The sequence below is a fragment of the Salmo salar genome, chromosome 15, assembly GCF_965601325.2.
Source record: "Salmo salar chromosome 15, fSalSal1, whole genome shotgun sequence".
NCBI lineage: Eukaryota > Metazoa > Chordata > Actinopteri > Salmoniformes > Salmonidae > Salmo > Salmo salar.
Window position 1 is genome coordinate 92,417,478 of NC_138305.1, and position 22,887 is coordinate 92,440,364.

The 22,887-nt window shown below is 40.5% G+C and overlaps 1 protein-coding gene across 1 annotated transcript; it reads right to left on the reverse strand.

Moving 5' to 3' along the window:
- Positions 1 to 5,667: 5,667 nt before the first annotated feature.
- On the reverse strand, positions 5,668 to 19,756 carry LOC106572531 (general receptor for phosphoinositides 1-associated scaffold protein). Its single transcript, XM_014146774.3, has 8 exons — positions 19,453 to 19,756; positions 17,708 to 17,760; positions 11,992 to 12,043; positions 9,906 to 10,008; positions 8,842 to 8,935; positions 7,602 to 7,668; positions 7,023 to 7,089; positions 5,668 to 6,680 (listed from the first exon to the last, which is right to left on the reverse strand). The coding sequence occupies exons 1-8, from the start codon at positions 19,651 to 19,653 to the stop codon at positions 6,148 to 6,150; spliced, it is 1,170 nt and encodes a 389-aa protein (XP_014002249.1). The 5' UTR covers positions 19,654 to 19,756; the 3' UTR covers positions 5,668 to 6,147.
- Positions 19,757 to 22,887: the final 3,131 nt, after the last annotated feature.

A 22,887-nucleotide genomic window follows, 5' to 3' on the forward strand; every position in this document is an offset into this window, starting at 1 on the left:
AAATAAAGTAATAAAGTGGCTGTAGATAATTTAAAAAACGTTTAAAGTAATAGAATGAGAGTAACAGTTATGCTATGTGTTTGCTAAATAGTTATCTGAAATTCACAATGATTGTGTTTATTTCCAAGTTTGATGGCAAATTTTACTGCTAACATTCACTTCCAGTCATTTTCGCTCGCATTGTTAGTCCCATTGTTTAGAATTGTTCCGCATTCAAGAAAAGACATATTAGAATCCTTTTGTCCTAACCTGTATATTTTCGACTTAGCTTTTACTTCCTGCTTATACTTCCTGCTCTGCTCCTATGGGTATGGCTGCCAGTCCACCCATTACGCCATCATTAAAAAAAATATATATATTTATTTCACCTTCATTGACTTGAATGGGGAGGCCAATTTTATGGATTCTATTTCTATGATCTTAGATGTACTGGTAAATCAAAGTAAAACATTTACTCTGACCCCATCTTACAGTACGGTGTTAAAACGTGTCACATAGAACAGATTAATTCACCACTAGCAGCTACCAGATACGGTCTAGTTGGTGGTTGCTACTTAAAGTCCCCAGGGCCGTTACAGAGTTAGGCAAGACTGCCTTTTCCCATTGTACACTAGAGGCATGGAATAGTCTGCCTAGTGTGCTTCAACTAGTGCCCATTAGTGAGTTTAAAACTGGCCCAAAACTCTGTTCAGGAGGAGTGTAAATGCTTCCTGTTTTAAATGTTGCATTGACTGCTGCTGCTTTTTAGGCCAGGTCGAACTTGCAAAAGAGACCCTGTGTCTCAATGTTTTTTTTCCCCAGGTTAAATAACGGTTAAATAAAAATACAATAAAAAAATGATCTCCCTCAAATCAAATGTTATTGGTTGAATACACATATTTAGCAGATGTTATTGGGGGTGTAGCGAAACGCTTGCAAAATCCCTCTATAAAGAGTGGATTCAGAGAGTTTTGCTTGCAGCTGTTGTCGTTTTTCTAGATGGTAATCTCAAAGATCAGCAGAACACTACAGCTTGGTGAACCGTTCAGCAGTAGTATAGGGAAATAGAGGCATATTCAAATAGAGATACATTCACACCTGTCACTCACTTGGGTGGGGAAATTATGTGTGTGCATCTGTATATGTGTGTATGAACTCTGTGAACTTGCATCATGTTTGAGCTCACCACTTGAATAACAGCTACCAACCAGTTACTTACATACGTATCTTTCTGTGGGATTTGCTGAGAATTTCAGGCTTCCCTGCATGTTGTAACAACTCTAAATCCTGATATAGATTATCCACTCTTTATCACTGCACTCAAAAAGTGTTAATATCCACCATTGGTGTTATCTTTCCATTGAATATGAAAAAAATATATTTTGCCTTTTGCTTAGTACAACGAATACCATGTCTCCGCACTTTGTTTCAGGGAGCAGCCTCAAAAACTGTGCACACCAATGCCAGCCTGTGAGTGTGGAAACTATGACCAGCAGAGTAAGGATAGGGGTCTGTAGCAGCAGCCACAGTGAGACTCTGTAGGGTGACAATAGAATAGGCTCTTGAGTATCAGTACCTCTGGAAAACAAGAAAACACGCTGTCAAAACATAATTTACTACATTAGACCTCAGCATGACATGGCTCTACATCAGATCCTAAAGATTGACTGAGAAGATATTCATAATGGTGGAGAAGAATATACCTCAACATTGCTACACAAGAGAAGAATAGTGGGTGGGTCTACTCTATACTCACTGGGCCTATTTGGATGTTGTGTGGATTGTCCCAAACATTCACAGTACAAACTATAGTGGCAGTATGGACAGTGGACTACGTACAGGTAATTACTGTAATATGACAACTGAACAACTAGTCTTTTGAGTAAACTAGGGCAGTTCTTTTACACAAGAGAAGAATACTGGGTGGGTCTAGGAAGAAGCACAAGTGTCCCATCTAGCCATGCACTTGTCCTGTTGCATCTGTTTGGCATTCCTGTCCTACCCCCCCATTCCAGCCATCCCTGACACAAACACACACACCAACCAAAACACCCATTAAACCCAGTCAAGTTTTAGACAAAAATAGTGTTTATACACTATAGATCAATTTTCACTATTCTATCAAGCAGTGATAATCTACAGTACTTGCATTTCCCTCAATTATCTCAGATTAATTGTTTAAAAAGACACCAGTAGTACAGAGGAATAGTGAGCAAAACACTTTTTATTTTAAGGTTGCAAGATCGAATCTCCGAGCTGACAAGGTAAAAATCTGTTGTTCTGCCCCTGCACAAGGCAGTTGACCCACTGTTCCTAGGCCATCATTGAAAATAAGATTTTTTCTTAACTGATTTGCCTAGTTAAAGGTTAAAAAAATTAGATGCAGCCAGCTCATTTCTCCATTTGGCTGGTTAACTGTTAACAGCTCATCTCAGGATGTAATACTCTGTCACACCACACACAGGAAGGGCCTGAGAAAGAACACATTGGTCTAAAAGTAGCACCACAACCACCACGTTGTCGTTACTGTGTCACAGACTAGCTCTTACTTCCTCTTCTGAGCATTACATTTTTATCCTGTAAAGGGCATGACGGAATCAAGTAACGACCCCAGCCACCACGACCCCTCCTCAGTCTGCCCTGATGGTTCCCCAAAGCGAAAATATTCAGACATGTTTAAACAGTAACAGTTGGCACAGCACAACTCTAGCACATCATGTGGGTTTTGCTGCTCGTAACCATTGCTCTCTCTATTCAAAGCTTGGTCCGTGGATCCAGTACAGACACTACAGACACTATACAGCTTTACAATAATCATCCAAATTGGACTAGATAAGAACTCATACACCAGTTGACAAAATGGCTGCTGTTATTCAACTGAAACTTGAGTCGCCAGGACAACAGAACAACAGTGAGTCAGGTAGATATGGGTAATAAGAGATCTCTGCTGCTGGTAAACAGGTTTAAAGCCTTCAAATGAGAAAATAGGGTTAGGTAAAATAAAAGATGCTTGATTACACTCTCTCACATAGGCCTATGCACTTTCTTTCAATGTAACTACATAGTAAGACCTATTCTTACAGCAACTCATCCATGGAACAGATCGTTTTGTGGGTAGAATTTGATTGAAGACCTAATATTATGATACAGGGACAATGGTATTGCCACTGCTCATGGTTCATGTCCTGATAGTACACCCTGGACAACCATCCATCCATTCCCCTTAGTACACAGAACTACAGCATTCTGGCTTTAAATAAGCAGCGGGTTAATATTGGGGCGATGTGCAAACATTAACAGGTCGTCTTCCCAGCAGCCCCCCATTCGAACCTCCCGCTGTGTTAATTGCCTAGCGCCAACTGCATGCTCTTTGTTTTGGCTGCTTTTGCTTAAATGCCCTATTCATACATTTATTCCGTTTGGGTCGTCACTGTCCGGTCTAATTCCCTGCTCGTTATGCATTGACTGTAGTGAAAGAAAGGGTCATTCGCTCTCTAACGTGTTTAGGGCCACAAACTTGCATAATAATCCCTCACATCAGCTTTCCATTCATTCCCCCTTCATTCGCTTCCAACAACATAGGGTCAGGGGCTGAAGTGGTCATGGCTCTGAATGTCTGAAATGTGTTTAAATGCCATCATTGCTCAGCATCCAGAGCCCCTCTTGACGCAATTGTAAATGGCTGAGCAGAGGACAAAGGGATTAGGATGCAAAAGGAGTGAGGACAGAAGAACCACCATGACCTCATGGGTCAGCTGTGACACTAGGATGAAAGACCCTCACCCACCCTCGGCCTGGCCATCTGAGCACTCAGCACACCATGGGAATGTAGTGAGCGTGGAACCAAGAGCGCTCAGCATTTGCCTGCAAGAATTGAAAAGGAGGGCGGCCGGGTTTTGGAATGTCGGGTCATTCCTTTCTCCGCACATTCCGATGCGTTCTCCCGACAACTAACTGTGTCAGACCAAATACAACTGCCTCCTTTCTGGATTCTGCCTCTCTGACAATCACAACTTTAGAATTGGTGGAATGTTCAACCACCACAACCCCCGCCTCCACCTATCCGTCATCCCCATCCTTGAGGACATAACTCTTTGGTCCTTCAAAAAATGTTATGAAAGCACATGAAGGGGATAGATATTACAAGTATCACAAAATAAAAATCCTATTACTGCATGACTGTGATTCAAGTTTGGGGTCACTTATAAATGTCCTTGGTTTCCATGGAAACATACCTGAAATGAGTTGCAAAATGAATAGGAAATATAGTCAAGACGTTGACAAGGTTATAAATAATGATTTTTAATTGAAATAATAATTGTGTCCTTCAAACTTTGCTTTCATCAAAGAATCCTCCATTTGCAGCAATTACAGCCTTGCAGACCTTTGGCATTCTTTGGCATTTGTTGAGGTAATCTGAAGAGATTTCATCCCATGCTTCCTGAAGCACCTCCCATAAATTAGATTGACTTGATGGGCAAGCTGCTCCCACAACAGCTCAATAGGGTTGAGATCCTGGTGACTGTGCTGGTCACTCCATTATAGACAGAATACCAGCTGACTGCTTCTTCCCTAAATAGTTCTTGCATAGTTTAGAGCTGTGCTTTGGGTCATTGTCCTGTTGTAGGAAATTGGCTCCAATTAAGCACTGTCCACAGGGTATGGCATGGCGTTGCAAAATGGAGTGATTGCCTTCCTTCAAGATCCGTTTTACCCTGTACAAATCTCCCACTTCACCACCATCAAAGCACCCCCAGACCATCATCTTGCCTCCACCATGCTTGACAGATGGCGCCAAGCACTCCTCCAGCATCTTTTCAGTTTTTCTGCATCTCATGAATGTTCTTCTTTGTGATCCGAACACCTCAAACTTAGATTAGTCTGTCCATAACACTTTTTTCCAATCGTCCTCTGTCCAGTGTCTGTGTTCTTTTGCCCATCTTAATCTTTTTTTTTTTTTTTATTGGCCAGTCTGAGATATTGCTTTTTCTTTGCAACTCTGCGCTGTTCTGTAAAGGGAGTAGTACACAGCGTTGTACGAGATCTTCAGTGGAATAGCCTTCATTTCTCAGAACAACAATAGACTGATGCTTTTCAGAGGAAAGGTCTTTGTTTCTGGCCATTTTGAGCCTGTAATCAAACCCACAAATGCTGATGCTCCAGATACTCAACTAGTCTAAAGAGTTGAGTTTTAATGCTTCTTTAATTAGAACAACATTTTTCAGCTGTGCTAACAATTGCAAAAGGGTTTTATAATGATCAATTAGCCTTTTAAAATGAACTTAGATTAGCTAACACAACGTGCCATTGGAACACAGGAGTGATGGTTGCTGATAATGGGCCTCTGTACGCCTATGTAGCTATTCCATTAAAAATAAAATCAGCCCATGTCAAGCTACAATAGTCATTTAGAACATTAGTGTCTACACTGTATTTCTGATCAATTTGATGTTATTTTAAATGGACCAAAAAAAATTGGGTTCTTTCAAAAACAAGGACATTTAAGTGACCCCAAACTTTTGAACGGTAGTGTGTGTGATATATAACTATATAATGCCTTCACGGTTGAGAGTGATAGAGCAACTGCAACTTCTTAGAACAGCTGTGGAGAAGACAGTCAATGTACTCCAAGGAACAAAGTAGTCATTATTATATGCCCAAAATAAAAAATAAATCAAGCAAGGCTAATCAAAATGCCACACATTTATTTGCAGATATTTTTGGCAAGAAAACACCAGATAAAACTGGTACAAAAACAGTAACAAATGTCTCTTACAAAAAAATCCCATGTGAATATATGGGGCATTTATTTTCAACTGTCATGATGACAAAACTAAATTAAAACACAAAAACAAAATCCTTCATTCTGTACATAGGTCAAACTAATCAAAAATAAATAAATAACTTATGAACTATGGAAACAGTAACCAAGGTACAGTATGAACAGGTGTCTCCTCAAATTGGATTGTGCTTCAGAACTCAAAGGACCATTGGTTCCGCTGGGTCAAATGTGTAGTCATCTGAACAAGTACAAAGATATTTCTGGACAGACATTTGGTCTCTGTGGCACTAGTTGAAATCTTTGGTTGTTAAGGTTGAGTCAGAGGCAATATTAAGTCTTTGGGTCAAAAAGAGTCTAGTTCTTCGGGTGTTTAGTCCGTTTAGTTCTTAGAGCTTGCTTTCCTCCTCCTCCATGCCTCTGTTCAGTCCAGGGATGAACTTAAGGAGGTGTCGGCGGAAGCTCTTCTGTTTGGGTTTCCTCTGTAGCGAGCTGAACCCTCCCGATTGTGCTTTCTCCCCTGGTGCTGATGAAGAGTTATTGTTGGAAGCCCTCAGGTAGCTGCGTGTGCTGGAGCTGCGGGTCAGGTGGGTCTTGGCTGAGGTGAAGAGCTCACTTGCGGGGCGGATCAGTCTCTGCTTACCCTGTGGAGGCTTCTCCTGTTCTGGTTTCGGTTTGTATTTCTCTGTGCTGCTGGTGAGGTCACCATTGGCATCGTTGAGGTGGTCGCCCTGCCTCTGGTACAGACAGGTCTGGTAGAGTGGGTCCTCCTCCATGGTGGCACTCAGGTGGCTGGCGCTGCTGCTGGTGCTGCCGGTGCAGCGGAGAGCACGCAGGGCGGCCGGGCTCGGGGTGCCCAGACTACCGTACACCCCTGCAGACTCCAGGGACTCATAGATAGCAGCATCACTCATCACTATACCTAGAGGACACAGGGAAAGAGTGTTACAATGGACATCACTGGTTTAGCATACATCTTAAATTGACTTTAAATGAATTTACCTGAGATCATATTACCTCGACTAACCGGTGCCCCCGCACATTGACTCTAAGTGTACCCCCTGTGTATAGTCTCGCTATTGTTATTTTACTGCTGCTCTTTAACTACTTGTTCCTTTTATTTCTTATCCATATTTTTTAAACCGCATTGTTGGTTAGGGGCTTGCAAGTAAGCATTTCACTGTAAGGTCTACACCTGTTGTATTCAGCGCATGTGACTAATAAAATGTGATTTGATATACATCAACATAAATTAATGACTTACCATGAACCAGCCTCTGCTCTTGCGTCATCAAAGATCTGTATTCATCCCATTTCTCATGTAGGGTTTGCTGATGAAAGAAAAAGCATAAAAATTAGAAAAGGTGATAATTTGTGCGATTTCAATTTGTTGGAGGCGCTTGGGGACAGCAGCCGTCATCTTGAGGAAAGCCACTTATCTTCACACATTAAAAGTGTCCTTTTTACCAGCCAAGTGTAAAGTAAGAATATAACTATGTGTCTACTCTCGTTCACGGTGTTCACACAGCATTATGTAAGCGCATTGCAGCCGTTAGTCATGAAACAGGTGGGAGAAGAGGGAAAAACAGGTGGTAAAGGGATTAGTCTGGTGAGAGTACTGCACTTTCTGTCTGCTGGCTATAGGCTTTTCACTACACTGTCAGTCTGATCCCAGTGACACACTTGCCTGATCCCAGATCTGTTTGTGCTGTATACTCAACTCCTATGGTTGTTGTCACACACACACACACACACACACACACACACACACAGGATAACCATTTCTGTTGAAGGAAGCAGAACCACAGGTTTGCTACAGAGGGGAATAGGAAGAGATGTTCACCTTTAGATACTGAAGCCTGGTCTCCAGTTCTGCTTTTCGAATGGAGTCGCTGTACACTGTTTCCAGCCTAAGGAAAGACACAGCAATGTTGTTAATTCAGACACAGGAAGGCCAGAGAGCCACAAAAAAGGATAGTAAGGATTCACAGCATACTCTGGACCCAATTAAGAACAGAGAGGAACTTCTGAAGTAGCTGTGAAAAGGCTCTTATATAGGAGACCCTAACATGCTAGTCTAGGCTCAACAGTTTGCAAGTAGGGGAGAAAGCTTCAGAAGGTATCACGTTTCAAGACACCCACTCGACTTTGGCAACTGGTGCACCTCTAGGGGGTTTCTTGTTTTTACTGGGTTGAAACAAGCTCTCTGTTAATAGTTCAGTAGGCCTATATGTTTACTAGAGGCAAGAATAATTAGATGAAATCTATAATAAGACAAGAGGCATGCACTGGGCCTTTTGTGTGGTTAACTTCACTCTTATAGAGTTGACTTCTGAGTTTATAAATGGGGCCCCGATTCTAATAGGACTTTCATCTTTTACAAGCAGACAAAGAGAGCAAGAGTATGGTTCCAATTTAACACTGAGAAAGTTAATTCTGCATATTAAAAAAGGGTAATGACTTGCTTCTAGGCAACTTTGGTGTGCAAACAAATTGTTTAGAGTACATCCATGGCACATTGATTGTATGGTAGCTATTTAAAGGAGTACAGAGGTGTTGGGTTAAATGTGGAAGACACATTTCAGTTGAATGCATTCAGTTGTACAACTGACTAGGTATCCACCTTTCCCTTTAGATAGGCCAGCTGCAAAGTCAAAATCGGCTATATTATAAAAATGAATGGTCTTGATTTAGGGTTTGGCATTAAGGTTAGCAGTGTGGTTAAGCTTAGGTTTAAAAATCAGATTTTATGACTGTTGCTATTCCAGCTAGTGACCACTGCAGAGCTGGCTTCAGAACAAGATTCATGACGAAAAACACAAACCTGCTTCTCAGTCGATAGATAATGACTCCATTATCAATTGTGTGATTTTGTACTTTGGACCGCAACATTGCTCAACCAAGAAGATCAAAGATGTATCAGTATCAAAACGACACTAAAAAGTATTGAAAAATGGTCATAGAACACAAGGAACTCTTTATAGACCGATCTGAATAAGGTCAATACAAAAAGTGGAGCAATTAAGTTGTTACCGTCGACAACCAGTCCAGTTCTCTTTCCCATTGAACTCTGATCTGCTTACCTAATTGAGTTCCCAGAAGCCCTGATTAGCTGAACAATCTCCTTGTGTAGATATCCATCCACGGTGGTCTCGTTCACACTAGCGATGGTGTCCCCTGTGCACACAAACAACATGCATGTTAAGAAAAACAGACCCAGTTAATTCCAGTGTGGTTTTATCATAGCTGTGGTCTACTGAGACTGGTTTGATCCCGCTAGTGTCTGTGGTTTATGGAGCAGCTCATGTGTGATACAGACACTGTTTCTAGCCTAAACCCTGGCTGTGAGGTCACGGCAGGCCACTGCTGTTGTTAACCACTTTTCCTAATTTCAAGACGGCCTGAAAAATATTATCCAAGCATGTGTGTGATACTTTATCTGTTATTGTTAAAGTATTGCAAGTTTATTAGATTGTTTGTTATTAGTTTCAGATGGGTAGAGAAGTCTGTCTAGGTCTGGTTTCATTTGGCCCTGCCTCTAGTGCTCCTTCTCTCTCCGAGATGAATAATACTCTAGTATCCGGTTTAGAGAAATTAAAATGTGAGAATATACAATTCCTTCTTTCACTATTGTTTCTGATATAATGGGCAATACATTCTTTTTTTTCTTTTTTTTAAGATTGGCAAAGGCCAATTCTGTCTGAGGTATTTTTGAGAAATAATGTTTCAGACTAAAGAGGAAATAGAGAAATTGATGAAATACAAAAAGAGATAAAAATAGACATGGCCAAGTCATTGTATGCATTTGAGTTATTGTATCTGGCAAGGCGGCAACGGAGACAAGGGAGTTGACCTGCATGATGTTTGCTGTAATAATCTCTCCCTATAGTGTTCACTGGAAAATGAGTAGGCACATTTTTTGTTTGTATTTGAACATCCCTAAACAGCCGACTGAAACTCATTTGTTCACGTGTTTACTTAGGGACGACTACCATCCTGGCTGGCAAACAAGAAAGGGACAGGACTGTATCAAAACCACCTGTCCTTTATTCTTTCCCTATTTTCAGTAAAGGCAGGTCATGCATGTGTCAAATGCAGTTAACTGTTATAAAGTCCCTAATGAACCGGGGTTTTCAGTTCCACTTACCGACTTTGAGTCCGGCTTGTTGGGCGGGGCTGTCGTCGTGAACCTTGCACACAAATGTGCACATCTCCACAGAGTTCTGGTCCTGGTGGTGTAGCCCATATGTCTGGAAAAAGGAAATGAGGAGAATGAGTTACAATTATTATTACATCTCCCATGTCAAATAAATATATTCTTAGGAACAATTAGGTGCAAGACATGGGAGAAAATATGTTAACAATTATCAGAAACATTGCATTGTGTTCAAAATCATTAGTAATTTCCCATCACAAACGCTTATTAATTCTCTTTACATACAGTATGCCTGAGGTCGATACCTGAAGCGCTAGGCCTTGCTACTTAACAGACAAAGGTATTTGAAACTTCGAAGACAGCCCCACTTTGAAGACAGCCCCATTTGAGTGGTTAATCAAAAACGAATACAGCCCTATCATAGTCCATCATAAAAAGGATGTTAAAAGCAGTCTCTTCATGAGCAAGGACCTTTATCAACAAATTTGGTTAGAACAAATCAGACAAATTCTCTTATGGTTTACCAGTGACATTAAAAACCATTCCCTGTCCTCATACTGCAGAGAGATAAAAAGGTAAACCAGCACTACTGGAACCAAAACTGACACGCAAACATTTTCCACACTATCACCATTTTGTTGACGATCTTCCTCAGATTGAGTCACATGACAGTTTCTGTCTTGGAGGCAAACATGACAAACAACCACAGCCAGACTTCCCCTTAAGTTGTCTTGTCAAGTGAATCATTCAACATTCCACTGCTGTCTGACGGAGTGTTATCCTGAGGTGACGTTTAAACGCAGAGCTTTCACGGACTTGCTTGTTAGCTGAAACAATAGGTGACAGTGACAAAATGACGGCAATTCCACAGACAGTAAATCATGTCAAATGCCAAGGGCATTGAAATATTTGATATTGATTTATACACTTTGTTCTGTTGGAATTTAGAATTCCCAAATGAATGCTTACGAGCCTCCCTTCCTTCCCAGACCCAGGGGCCTTCCACAGAAACCATACATGCAAATGACCCTAGAGATGCAAATCCCAATCCAACTATACATTTACATAGTTGATACTGACATTATCCCCACTGCACTCAAAGCTAAAGGAATGGGAGAACTGGTGACTGCCTGGTGAAGTCCAGCGACATGATGGAAAAAGCACAGGATCCTAAAGCCATCCAGCTCTCCTGTCTCTGACCACACTTCCTTAAGGACAGGGCCAAGCAGAAAAGGAGGGACCTCCATCCCAACACTAAATATAAGCAGTACTATGGAAATGATCATTTACATGGCCCTTACATTGGCCGGCATCCTCTCTATAGAGATAAGGCTGTCTGACAACAAGTGGTGCATTCTGAAGAAGAGCTGCGGGGACAGAGAGGAGGGAGCTCTAACAGATAAAGAAGGCAGAAATCTGACTGTTTACAGTGTCCGAGGGATCGGAATATAGTAGACTGTCTGACACGACACGCAGTAGTGAGAAGATTTTACAAAACCACGCCGATTCGAAAAAGGACCCAAATGAAAAAAAGCGAGAAGAAAAAAGTAAAAAAAAATACACCCTCTCTCATATCAAGTCCCGAGTGGTGCAGTGGTCTAAGGCACTGCATCTCAATGGTAGAGGCATCCCTACAGACACACTGGTTCGAATCCAGGCTGTATCACAACCAGACGTGATTGGGAGTCTCATAGGGCGGCGCACAACTGGCCCAGCGTCGTCCGGGTTTGGCCGTCATTGTAAATAAGAATTTGTTCTTAACTGACTTGCCTAGTTAAATAAAGGTTAAATAAAAAAAAAAGTTATGGGATACATCAGAGCCTTATACAGCGAGTCTGAGGCTCACGGATACATTTCTCCCTGTATCTTGACGGTGACCTTTGACGCTTTCAACACATGCACACACTCCACTCAATCACATTTGATTTATGGGGTGAAATCATCCACATGGTTGTAGAGAACAAATCTCATCAGCGTTAATGTGAACATGAGAGAGAAGGAAAATCCTGTTAAATGACGCTCAGAAATCCAGAAATCCCCCGTACCATACCACCTCCCACGTCTATTATCCTCTTACCTGAATCTCAAAGCCAAACGTCTCCTCATCTTTCTTCTCCAGGATAACTTCTCTAAAACACAAAATAAAAATGTGGATATGATTAAAGAGTTTGATATTCATTTACTTGCAGTATTGAGCCATGAGTCAATTGTGACTGGCGACATCACCACCTGGTGCAAATAAGCATTCACACGTCCGAGTGAATACTTCGTAGAAGCACCTTTGGCAGAAATTACAGCTTTCTGGGTAAGTCTCTAAGAGCTTTCCACACCTGGAATGTGCAACATTTACACATTATTCTTAACAAAATTCTTCAAACTCCATCAAATTAGTTGTTGATCATTGCTAGACTACCATTTTCAGGTCTTGCCAGAGATTTAAGTCAAAACTAACTTGGCTACTCATGAAACTTTACTGTCTTCTTGGTCAGCAACGCCAGCGTATATTTGGCCTTGTGTTTTAGGTTATTGTCCTGCTGAAAGCAGACTGAACCAGGTTTTCCTCTAGGATTTTACCTTTCCTTAGCTCCATACTGTTTATTTTTTATCCTGAAAAACTTCCCAGTCCTCATCGATTACAAGCATACCCATAACATGATGCAGCTACCACTAGGCTTGAAAATATGGAGAGAGTTACTCAGTAATGTGTTGTTTGGGGCAAATCCAATACAACACTTTGTATGAATTGCTGTATTACTTTAGTGCTGTGTTGCAAACAGGATACACGTTTTGGAATATTCTTATTCTCTAAAAGCTTTTTCTTTCTTTGCGCATATATAAAATAATATTTGACCTTAATATAATACATAAATAACATCTATTTAGTCTCAAATAAATAATGAAACATGTTCAATTTGGTTTAACCTCTTATGGCTAGGGGGCAGTATTGACACGGCTGGATAAAAAAACGTACCCGATTTAATCTGGTTACTAATCCTACCCAGTAACTAGAATATGCATATACTTATTACATAGATAGAAAACACCCTAAAGTTTCTAAAACTGTTTGAATGGTGTCTGTGAGTATAACAGAACTCAAATGGCAGGTCAAAACCTGAGAGATTCCTTTACAGGAAGTGGCCTGTCTGACCATTTCTTGAACTTCTTTTCCATCTCTATCTTTTACTAAGGATCTCTGCTCTAACGTGACACTTCCCACGTCGTCCATAGGCGCTCAGAGCCCGGGAAAAAACAGAATGTCGTCATTTCAGCCCCAGGCTGAAACACATTATCGCCTTTCTCAAGTGGCCGATCAAGGGACTCTGGGCTTATGCGCGTGACCCGACCGCCCCCGCCTTTGTGATTTTTTCCTCTGTTTGCCGAAAAGGAGATTCCCTGTCGGAATATTATCGCTTTTCTACGAGAAAAATGGCGTAAAAATTGATTTTAAACAGCGGTTGACATGCTTCGAAGTACGGTAATGGAATATTTAGAATTTTATTGTCACGAATTGCGCCATGCGCGCGACACTTCTTTACCATTTCGGATAGTGTCTGGAACGCACGAACAAAACGCCGCTATTCGGATATAACGATGGATTATTTTGGACCAAACCAACATTTGTTATTGAAGTAGACGTCCTGGGAGTGCATTCTGACGAAGACAACAAAAGGTAATCAAACTTTTATAATAGTAAATATGATTATGGTGAGTGCTAAACTTGCCGGGTGTCTAAATAGCGAGCCCGTGATGCCTGGGCTATGTACTTAGAATATTGCAAAATGTGCTTTCATATCGAGTGCATAGAGGAGGTCTGTATCTATAATTCTGAAAATAATTGTTATGCTTTTTGTGAACGTTTATCGTGAGTAATTTAGTAAAATGTTAGCGAATTCCCCGGAAGTTTGCGGGGGGTATGCTAGTTCTGAACGTCACATGCTAATGTAAAAAGCTGGTTTTTGATATAAATATGAACTTGATTGAACAAAACATGCATGTATTGTATAACATAATGTCCTAGGGTTGTCATCTGATGAAGATCATCAAAGGTGAGTGCTGCATTTAGCTGTCTTCTGGGTTTTGGTGACATTATATGCTGGCTTGAAAAATGGGTGTCTGATTATTTCTGGCTTGGTACTCTGCTGACATAATCTAATGTTTTGCTTTCGTTGTAAAGCCTTTTTGAAATCGGACAGTGTGGTTAGATTAACGAGAGTCTTGTCTTTAAATAGCTGTAAAATAGTCATATGTTTGAGAAATTGAAGTAATAGGATTTTTAAGGTTTTGAAAATCGCGCCACAGGCTGCAAGTGGCTGTTACGTAGGTGGGACGAATTCGTCCCGCCTAGCCCAGAGAGGTTAAATAATGCAAAAACAGTGTTGGAGAAGAAAGTAAAAGTAATATGTGCCATGTAAAGAAGCTAATGTTTAAGTTCCTTGCTCAGAACATATGAAAGCTGGTGGTTCCTTTTAACATGAGTCTTCAATATTCCCAGTTAAGAAGTTATAGTTATTATAGGACTATTTCTCTCTATACCATTTGTATTTCATTTACTTTTGACTATTGGATGTTCTAATAGGCACTATAGTATTACCAGCCTAATCTCGGGAGTTGATAGGCTTGAAGTCATAAACAGCGCTGTGCTTCAAGCATTGCGAAGAGCTGCTGGCAAACGCAGGAAAGTGCTGTTTGAATGAATGCTTACAAGCCTGCTGCTGCCTACCACTGCTCAGTCAGACTGCTCTATCAAATCATAGACTTAATTATAATATAATAAACACAAAAATACGAGCCTTAGGTCGTTACTATGGTCAAATCCGGAAACTATCATTTCGAAAACAAAACGTTTATTCTTTCAGTGAAATACAGAACCGTTCTGTATTTTATCTAACGGGTGGCATCCATAAGTCTAAATATTGCTGTTACATTGCACAACCTTCAATGTTATGTACAATTCTGGCAAATTAATTACGGTCTTTGTTAGGAAGAAATGGTCTTCACACAGTTCGCAACAAGTCAGGCGGCCTAAACTGCTGCATATACCCTGACTCTGCTTGCACAGAACGCAAGAGAAGTGACACAATTTCCCTAGTTAATATTGCCTGCTAACATGCATTTCTTTTAAACTAAATATGCAGGTTTAAAAAAAATATACTTGTGTAATGATTTTAAGAAAGGCATCGATGTTTATGGTTAGGTACATTGATGCAACGACAGTGCTTTTTTCGCGAATGCGCTTGTCAAATCATCACCCGTTTGGCGAAGTAGGCTGTGATTCGATGATAAATTAACAGGCACCGCATTGATTATATGCAACGCAGGACAAGCTAGTTAAACAAGTAATATCAACCATGTGTAGTTAACTAGTGATTATGTTAAGATTCAGTTTTTTTATAAGATAAGTTTAATGCTAGCTAGCAACTTACCTTGGCTCCTTGCTGCACTCGCGTAACAGGTGGTCAGCCTGCCACGCAGTCTCCTCGTGGAGTGCAATGTAATCGGCCATAATCGGTGTCCAAAAATGCTGATTACCGATTGTTATGAAAATGTGAAATCGGCCCTAAATAAAATCGGCCGAGCTCGAGTTAGTATTGTGGAGTAACTACAATGTTGCTGATCCATCCTCAGCTCCAATTACAGCCATTAAACTCTGTTTTAAAGTCACCATTGGCCTCATAGTGAAATCCCTGAGCAGTGTCCTTCCTTTCCGGAAACTGAGTTAGGAAGGACCCCTGTATCTTTGTAGCGACTAGGTGTATTGATACCCCATCCAAAGTGTAATTAATAACTTCACCATGCTCAAAGGGATATTCAATGTCTGCTTTTTCATCTACCAATAGGTTCCCTTCTTTGCAAGGCATTGAAAAACATCCCTGTTTTTTTGTGGTTGAAACTGTGCTTGTAATTCACTACTTGACTGAGGGACCTTACAGATAATTGTATGTGTGGGGTGCAGAGATGAGGTACTCATTTAAAAATCATGTTAAACACTATTATTGCACATAGAGTGAGTCCATGCAACTTATTATGTGACTTGTTAAGCACATTTTTGCTCTTGAACTTATTTAGACTTGCCATAACAGAGGGGTTGAATACTTATTGACTCAAGACATTTCAGCTTGTCATTTTTAATGAATGTGTTAATTTCAAAAAACATAATTCCCCTTTGACATTATGGGATATTGTGTGTAGGCCAGTGACAAAAATATCTAAATTTAATCCATTTTACATTCAGGCTGTTACAACTACATGTGGAGAAAAGAAATCGAGGGATGTGAATACTTTCTGAAGGCACTGTAGCTCATTCTCATCAAAAATGTTATACGATGAAATATTATCTATGGAGAGCACTCTGGCTATCTCCAGATAATACATTTCTGGGTTATCTACTCTAGAATTGTTTTCTCTGCAAAAACTGCATGGATGATGGACATCATGATACCTAGCTGTGTAATACACTTACAGTTAAACTGAACTCTAAAATGGTAAATGTTTTAAGCAAAAACAAACCAGTATTGAAATAGTGAAAAGGTTGTTTTCATTTAGGCAGGGATGATAAAATCTTAAAGTTAACAAATCTAAATTGCATTACAAACCATCCAAAGTACACTACTATGAAAATAACTACAGTCCTGCTACAGTAACAGGACATAGATCTAAATTACATGACAAGATACTTCTGTTGCCCAAAACGTGACAAGCACTCTTTTGTTTCTAAAAACCTCTTTGCGTCATGAAAGGTCACATGTCCAAAGGTCTAACTGGGCAGTGGTCTGCAGTATGCCCTCTACATCAAAACAGCATCAATAAATTACATAAAAATGAATAATACATTAGAATGTCAAATAGTAGGATCTGTAGATAACCGTCCAGTCCCTCAGAATCCCCCCCAGAGCTGAATCACGTTCTGTGAATGCGATTCTCACACAAATTATGGTCAATCGTAAATGATCATTATACAAGTTTTACCGGTGAAATGACCGTGCAGCATCTGCATGCCAACCATTGATCTCAATCAGTTTCATGGGGATACGCGTTTAGATCTTGAGTTATACAGTGTTGTTTCAAGTATCCTTATGAGTTATGTACAGTGAAAGAATTTTAGAGCAGATGTTAAAACTGTATCATACCCGTGTTTAGTTTAAATTAAAAAAAAGCATATTTTTCCTAGTGGCGCATGCTGTTGAGTTTTGGCTACGAGAAAAAATATGCAATCATTCGCACAATCAACCTAAAATCTCATCAGAAATTAGGTGGTGTTTTGTCTTACAATAACATTATACTTTGCCATTATATTTGGTTCTGTTATGTGGAATACTATCATTATGTGATCTTGCAGACATTCAGCTTTGATCTAACTTTATTAAACGAGCAACATTCACCAGAGTAGCCTGTTCTCTGAGCAGCCTAACAAGTAGAACAGAGACTGTGCCTAAAGTACAGAAGTTTCAGACCTTTCGCTGTCGGGAAGAGGGGTCCAGAGAAGTCACTCCGTAAATAGTAATAACCGCAAATACAAAAGGTTGCTGTACTGCTGAATTTCTGTAACTCACTCCATTTAATTCTCCCAAAAGCTGAACCCAGAGGCCTACTCAAATTACTCTGAAAGCAGCCCACTGTAATTTTGCTAACATGCACCATTTGAGTCTGTTGTGAATGAAAGGGTTTACGAATGCTGTTCTGGCATTCTGTGTACGACATATGCTTCCCTCCACCACAGTGAAGAGTGAGAAGTGACAGAAAGGCAGATGTGTCCTGTAACTGATGCCAGGGGGAGAGATGACTGTTTGGCTTACCTCCGTGGCTCTGTGGTCTGAGTCAGGGGAGTCCTCTTCTGCAGCCCACCATTCTGTGACGAGAAAACATGACGGACATGAAATAACAACCAAAGACAGGTGTTTAAAGGTTCAAACAGAAATCACAATGCACGCAAAGGGGATTTTCTTCCTACCTACGTAGGCCAGGTTTGCAGGACACACCTCAAACTCTCGCTTGGGTGTGTTGTCCACCAAGTCCTCCTGAGGCATGTTGTGTGTGTTTGGTGTCTATGTTTGTGTTTAAGCTACTGAGCCAAAACACAGGTAAGAAACCATTACAGATAAAACCAGTATGTCTGTGTCTGACTGTCTGCTCTCGGTTGACCCTATTTACTGTCATAAGTCACAGGAGATGTTTTGGACTTCTATATTTAATTATCTACATCGGAGTGCACTGACTTGTGATGCCCAGACTGCTGATCAAACCAAACTGTGTGTCTCTGTTTTTTCTGATAATGATAATAAAATCTCCCCATTTCTACAGGTTACATTCAGAATGTAGACAAACAAGACGTGTGTATGGATTGGAGCCTTGGGCCTCTTGCCACAATCCCTGCATTGAGGGAAACCCCAAACCAAATTGGGACTTTGGGAGACCCACCCAACCTACACTTTACCTAGTGTAAACTACAAGTATCTCTTACACTACATCACTTACCATATTTAGCCTACACTACAATCAATTCACCTCTGTTCTACCTCAATTATTTTAAATGTGGCCCCTATGAAAGGGCGCTTTGTGTCACTGCCTCATGTAACATTTTTTTTTAATATATATTTACACTGCCAGAATTGTCCTGGGCCCCTCAATGACTTCATTTATTCCCAAGTACCCAGAGAGAGACCCGTGGGGGTGGTAGGAGCAGAGCAGGGTCCCCTGCACAATGCCCTGTTGTGGTACTAGGCTCCAGATGATGTGAGATGTACGAAGGAGGCCTCCACAGAACTCTGGCTGGCTTCCTAAGACAGTACAGTAACACTACAGAACTGGGCCAACCAATGTCACACACCTTTCCCATAATAACAGTTTTACCAGTCTACATCACAGTACATTCTCAGATTATGATGAAGCTTGGCCATGTTAATTCACTAGTAAAGCCAGCACTGTTCCTTGTGAAGCAATGTTCAGACACAGTACATTATGTTTGCCTGCCTAGAAATACTCATTTGATGCAAAACGAATTTCTCAATGCAGAGACATTATGAAATGGTTGGATTGCACTGAATCAAGAGGGAGTCTGGAGTGTGGCACTCAAAGAGTAATGTGTGGGTGGTCCTGTGGTCAGGAAGTGGCAAGCTTTAGTACGTGACAAGTGGACACCATGTGTTTTTGCTTCAGTGTGTGTCAACATTTATACAAAGTTTATATCAAAATGGGGAACAGACGCTTGGTGTGCACAACAGGGCATCCATGTCGGGCTCTGACAAAAGGTCACAAATATTCACACTGCTGTTTCTAATTAAATAAAATGTCGTCACAGATAGGCTAATGTCTCCACTCATAATGAACAACCGACATCAATGTATGTGCTCGTGTGAGAAGCCACAAGGAAATCCATATTCAAATATTGAGCGTATCCGCTGGCCTCTGTACCTTACGGGCAAGTGACACTGTATTTGGCTAACTGAAATTATGTGCTTTCATTGATGTGTCTATTATGCTAGACTACTTGATTGAAGGAACTAGTGAAAGTTAAAGTGATCAAGTTAAACAGGATACACACCTTTCTGAAGTTCCTTGGCAACGTTCCACCAGAGTATGCCAAAGTCTTGTAATTATACACTTCCGAATTAGTTGGTAAATCCATAGTTTTACAACTGTCTGACTTTGAGGACGGAAAGTAAATATCGTCGTGGCTCGAAAGTCTACTAGATGGATCACTGGAGTTTACTTTTTTAAGCTTTCGTAGCGTCATATTCTTCATATTATGAGCGCTCCGATCAAGAAAGTACAAAAAGAAACCAAAAAATTCTGAGTGAAACGTCTATCGCAGCAAACAACACCGATGCTTCTGTCTGGACAGCATGCACAACTTGGCAATAAGAGCGAGGACGCGGGAGGCGTGCCCTGTGATGCACGCGACACAATTGGATGGCAAGTCGTTTAGTGTTTTCTTTTGTTTGTCGATCGGCACTTCGTGCACGTAGGCAAAAACGAATGTGCCAAGAAATGAGCATTTTTAGATAATTTTGGGATAAAATGTGGGTTCTTTCGTTTTGCTAGCCAGAGCTGTGTTATTATGGTAAATGTTATTCTGCTAAATGGTTCAACTGCTAGAGAAGTGTGTAAAACGTTTCACACGCCTGAGAAAAGCCGTTGCCTATAAAGCCTACGTTTATGAAAGAAAATTGTCTCGGTTTAAGATAAATATAGCCTAACAGACTACAGCTGTTTTAAATTATAAAAAGTTATCAGATAAGTTGAACAACATTGGTCGGTGGCCTAGATATTGTCATTGCAAGAAGAGCAGTATTGGGGAGTAGTGAACTACATGTAGTTCAACTAGTAAGTAAACTACATTTAGCAATAGCTTGGTGGTAGTTGAACTAAATTAAAATCTAGGTAGTGTTTTCAGTAGTTCGTTATAATTATTTTGCCATGTAGCGGTGTAGCTAACTAGTGGAACTACAAACTACTTTTTTTGCTAAAATAAAATATGGGTGAAGTAGAAAATGTCCTTTATTTTCCAGGATCATACCTGCACAATTCTCACCTGAAACATAGTTGTGTTTAATAGGCTAAATTACACATTGTTGTTACCATATTACCCCAAAGTGATCTGTTCTTGCAATTTGGAGTCATTGACATTTCAGATTTACATATTAACATTTTTCATGAAGTAGTTTTTTCAAAGTTACTTTAGTTACGTAAACAATATTTTAGGGTAGCTTTAGTGTAGCTTAACTTCTTTCAATGTAAAGATATTGGTAGCTTGGTAAACTTTTTTTCAGAGTAGCTTCCCCAACACTGAAGACACAATAGCAATTGCTTCTAATGATCCATCTGTGAATGTACCAAAGTATAAGATCATGGGGCCCAGCCAATGAGATTGGCACAGAGCAGACTGCTAAAACTGAACTTGGGCACCCCCTGTGATCTTGTATGTGTAATATATTTGGTGAGACCACAATACAGTACCTTTATTTCTGTAGTAGGGGAGAATGTGGTAATTTGAGCAATGTTTTTACATTCAGCATTACTCTGTCAAGGGATATATACACTGAACAAAAATGCAACAACTTTACTGAGTTACAGTTCATATAAGGCAATCAGTCATTTGAAATATATTCATTAGGCCCAAATCTATGGATTTCACATGACTGGAAATACAGATATGCAAAAGATAGGGGTGTGGAGCAGAAAACCAGTCAATATCTGGTGTGACCACCATTTGCCTCATACAGCACGACACATCTCCTTCGTATAGAGTTGATCAGGCTGTTGATTGTGCCCTGTGGAATATTGTCCCACTTCTCTTCAATGGCTGTGCAAAGTTGCTGGATATTGGCTGGAACTGGAACACGCTGTGGTTCACATCGATCCAGAGCATCCTAAACATTTTTTTTATTTTTATTTCACCTTTATTTAACCAGGTAGGCCAGTTGAGAACAAGTTCTCATTTACAACTGCGACCTGGCCATGATAAATCAAAGCAATGCAACACAAACAACACAGAGTTACACATGGGATAAACAAACGTACAGTCAATAACACACATACAGCATGTGCAAATGTAGTAAGATTAGGTAGGTAAGGCAATAAATAGCCCATAGTGGCGAAATAATTACAATTTAGCATTAACACTGGAATGATAGATGTGCAGAAGATGATGTGCAAGTAGAGATACTGGGGTGCAAAAGAGCAAGAGGATAAATAACAATAAGGGAATGAGGTAGTTGGGTGTGCTATTTACAGATGGGCTGTGTACAGGTCCAATGATTGGTAAGCTTCTCTGACAGCTGATGCTTAAAGTTAGTGAGGGAGATATGTCTCCAGCTTCAGTGATTTTTGCAATTCGTTCCAGTCATTGGCAGCAGAGAACTGGAAGGAAAGGCAGCCAAAAGAGGAGTTGGCTTTGGGGATGACCAGTGAAATATACCTGCTGGAGTGCGTGCTACAGGTGGGTCTTGTTATGGTGACCAGTGAGCTGAGATAAGGGGGGCTTTACCTAGCAAAGACTTATAGATGACCTGGAGCCAGTGGGTTTGGCGACGAATATGAAGCGAGGGCCAGCCAACGAGAGCATACAGGTAGAAGTGGTGGGTAGTATATGGGGCTTTGGTGACAAAACGGATGGCACTATGATAGACTACATCCAATTTGCTGAGTAGTGTTGGAGGCTATTTTGTTAATGACATCGCCTAAGTCAAGGATCGGTAGGATAGCCAGTTTTACGAGGGTATGTTTAACAGCATAAGTGAAGGAGGCTTTGTTGCGAAATAGGAAGCTGATTCTAGATTTAATTTTGGATTGGAGATGCTTAATGTGAGTCTGGAAGGAGAGTTTACAGTCTAACCAGACACCTAGGTATTTGTAGTTGTCCACATATTCTAAGTCAGAACCGTCCAGAGTAGTGATGCTAGGCGGGTGGGTGTGGGCAGCGATCGGTTGAAGAGCATGCATTTAGTTTTTCTTGCATTTAAGAGCAGTTAGAGCGTCTGCTAAATGACTAAAATGTGAAAATGCTTAACGCCTGGGAAGAAAACACTTCAATTTGCTCAACTTGCTATTAATTCAACTTTACCCCAAGGCAAATATTTTGACTATTAGCCCACCCACAAAGCTACAAGGATGCACTTTCATGCTAGGTTAAGGACCTCATGTTGAAGCTTATAGAGACCCCAACTGATGTATAGAACAATCTTATAAGTATCTACTTTGGTTTAGATACACTCATCATGAAACCTCTAACACACTTTTTTTGGACTTAACTTGCTTACCACTTTTTCTGTGTGGTTTCTTCCTTAGACTCCATGAAATTATGACCTTTTCCTAAATATTTGGTCAAATTATGAATTTTGTGTATGGTTTGCTTGAATTAAGAGTGACTCAATTTAACCCTTTGGCTCAATTTACCCCACTCTCTCCTTGGCCTAACTAATAAAGAAACATATCAAATAGTTACCTATTCATTATATAATAACCACACCACATTGCA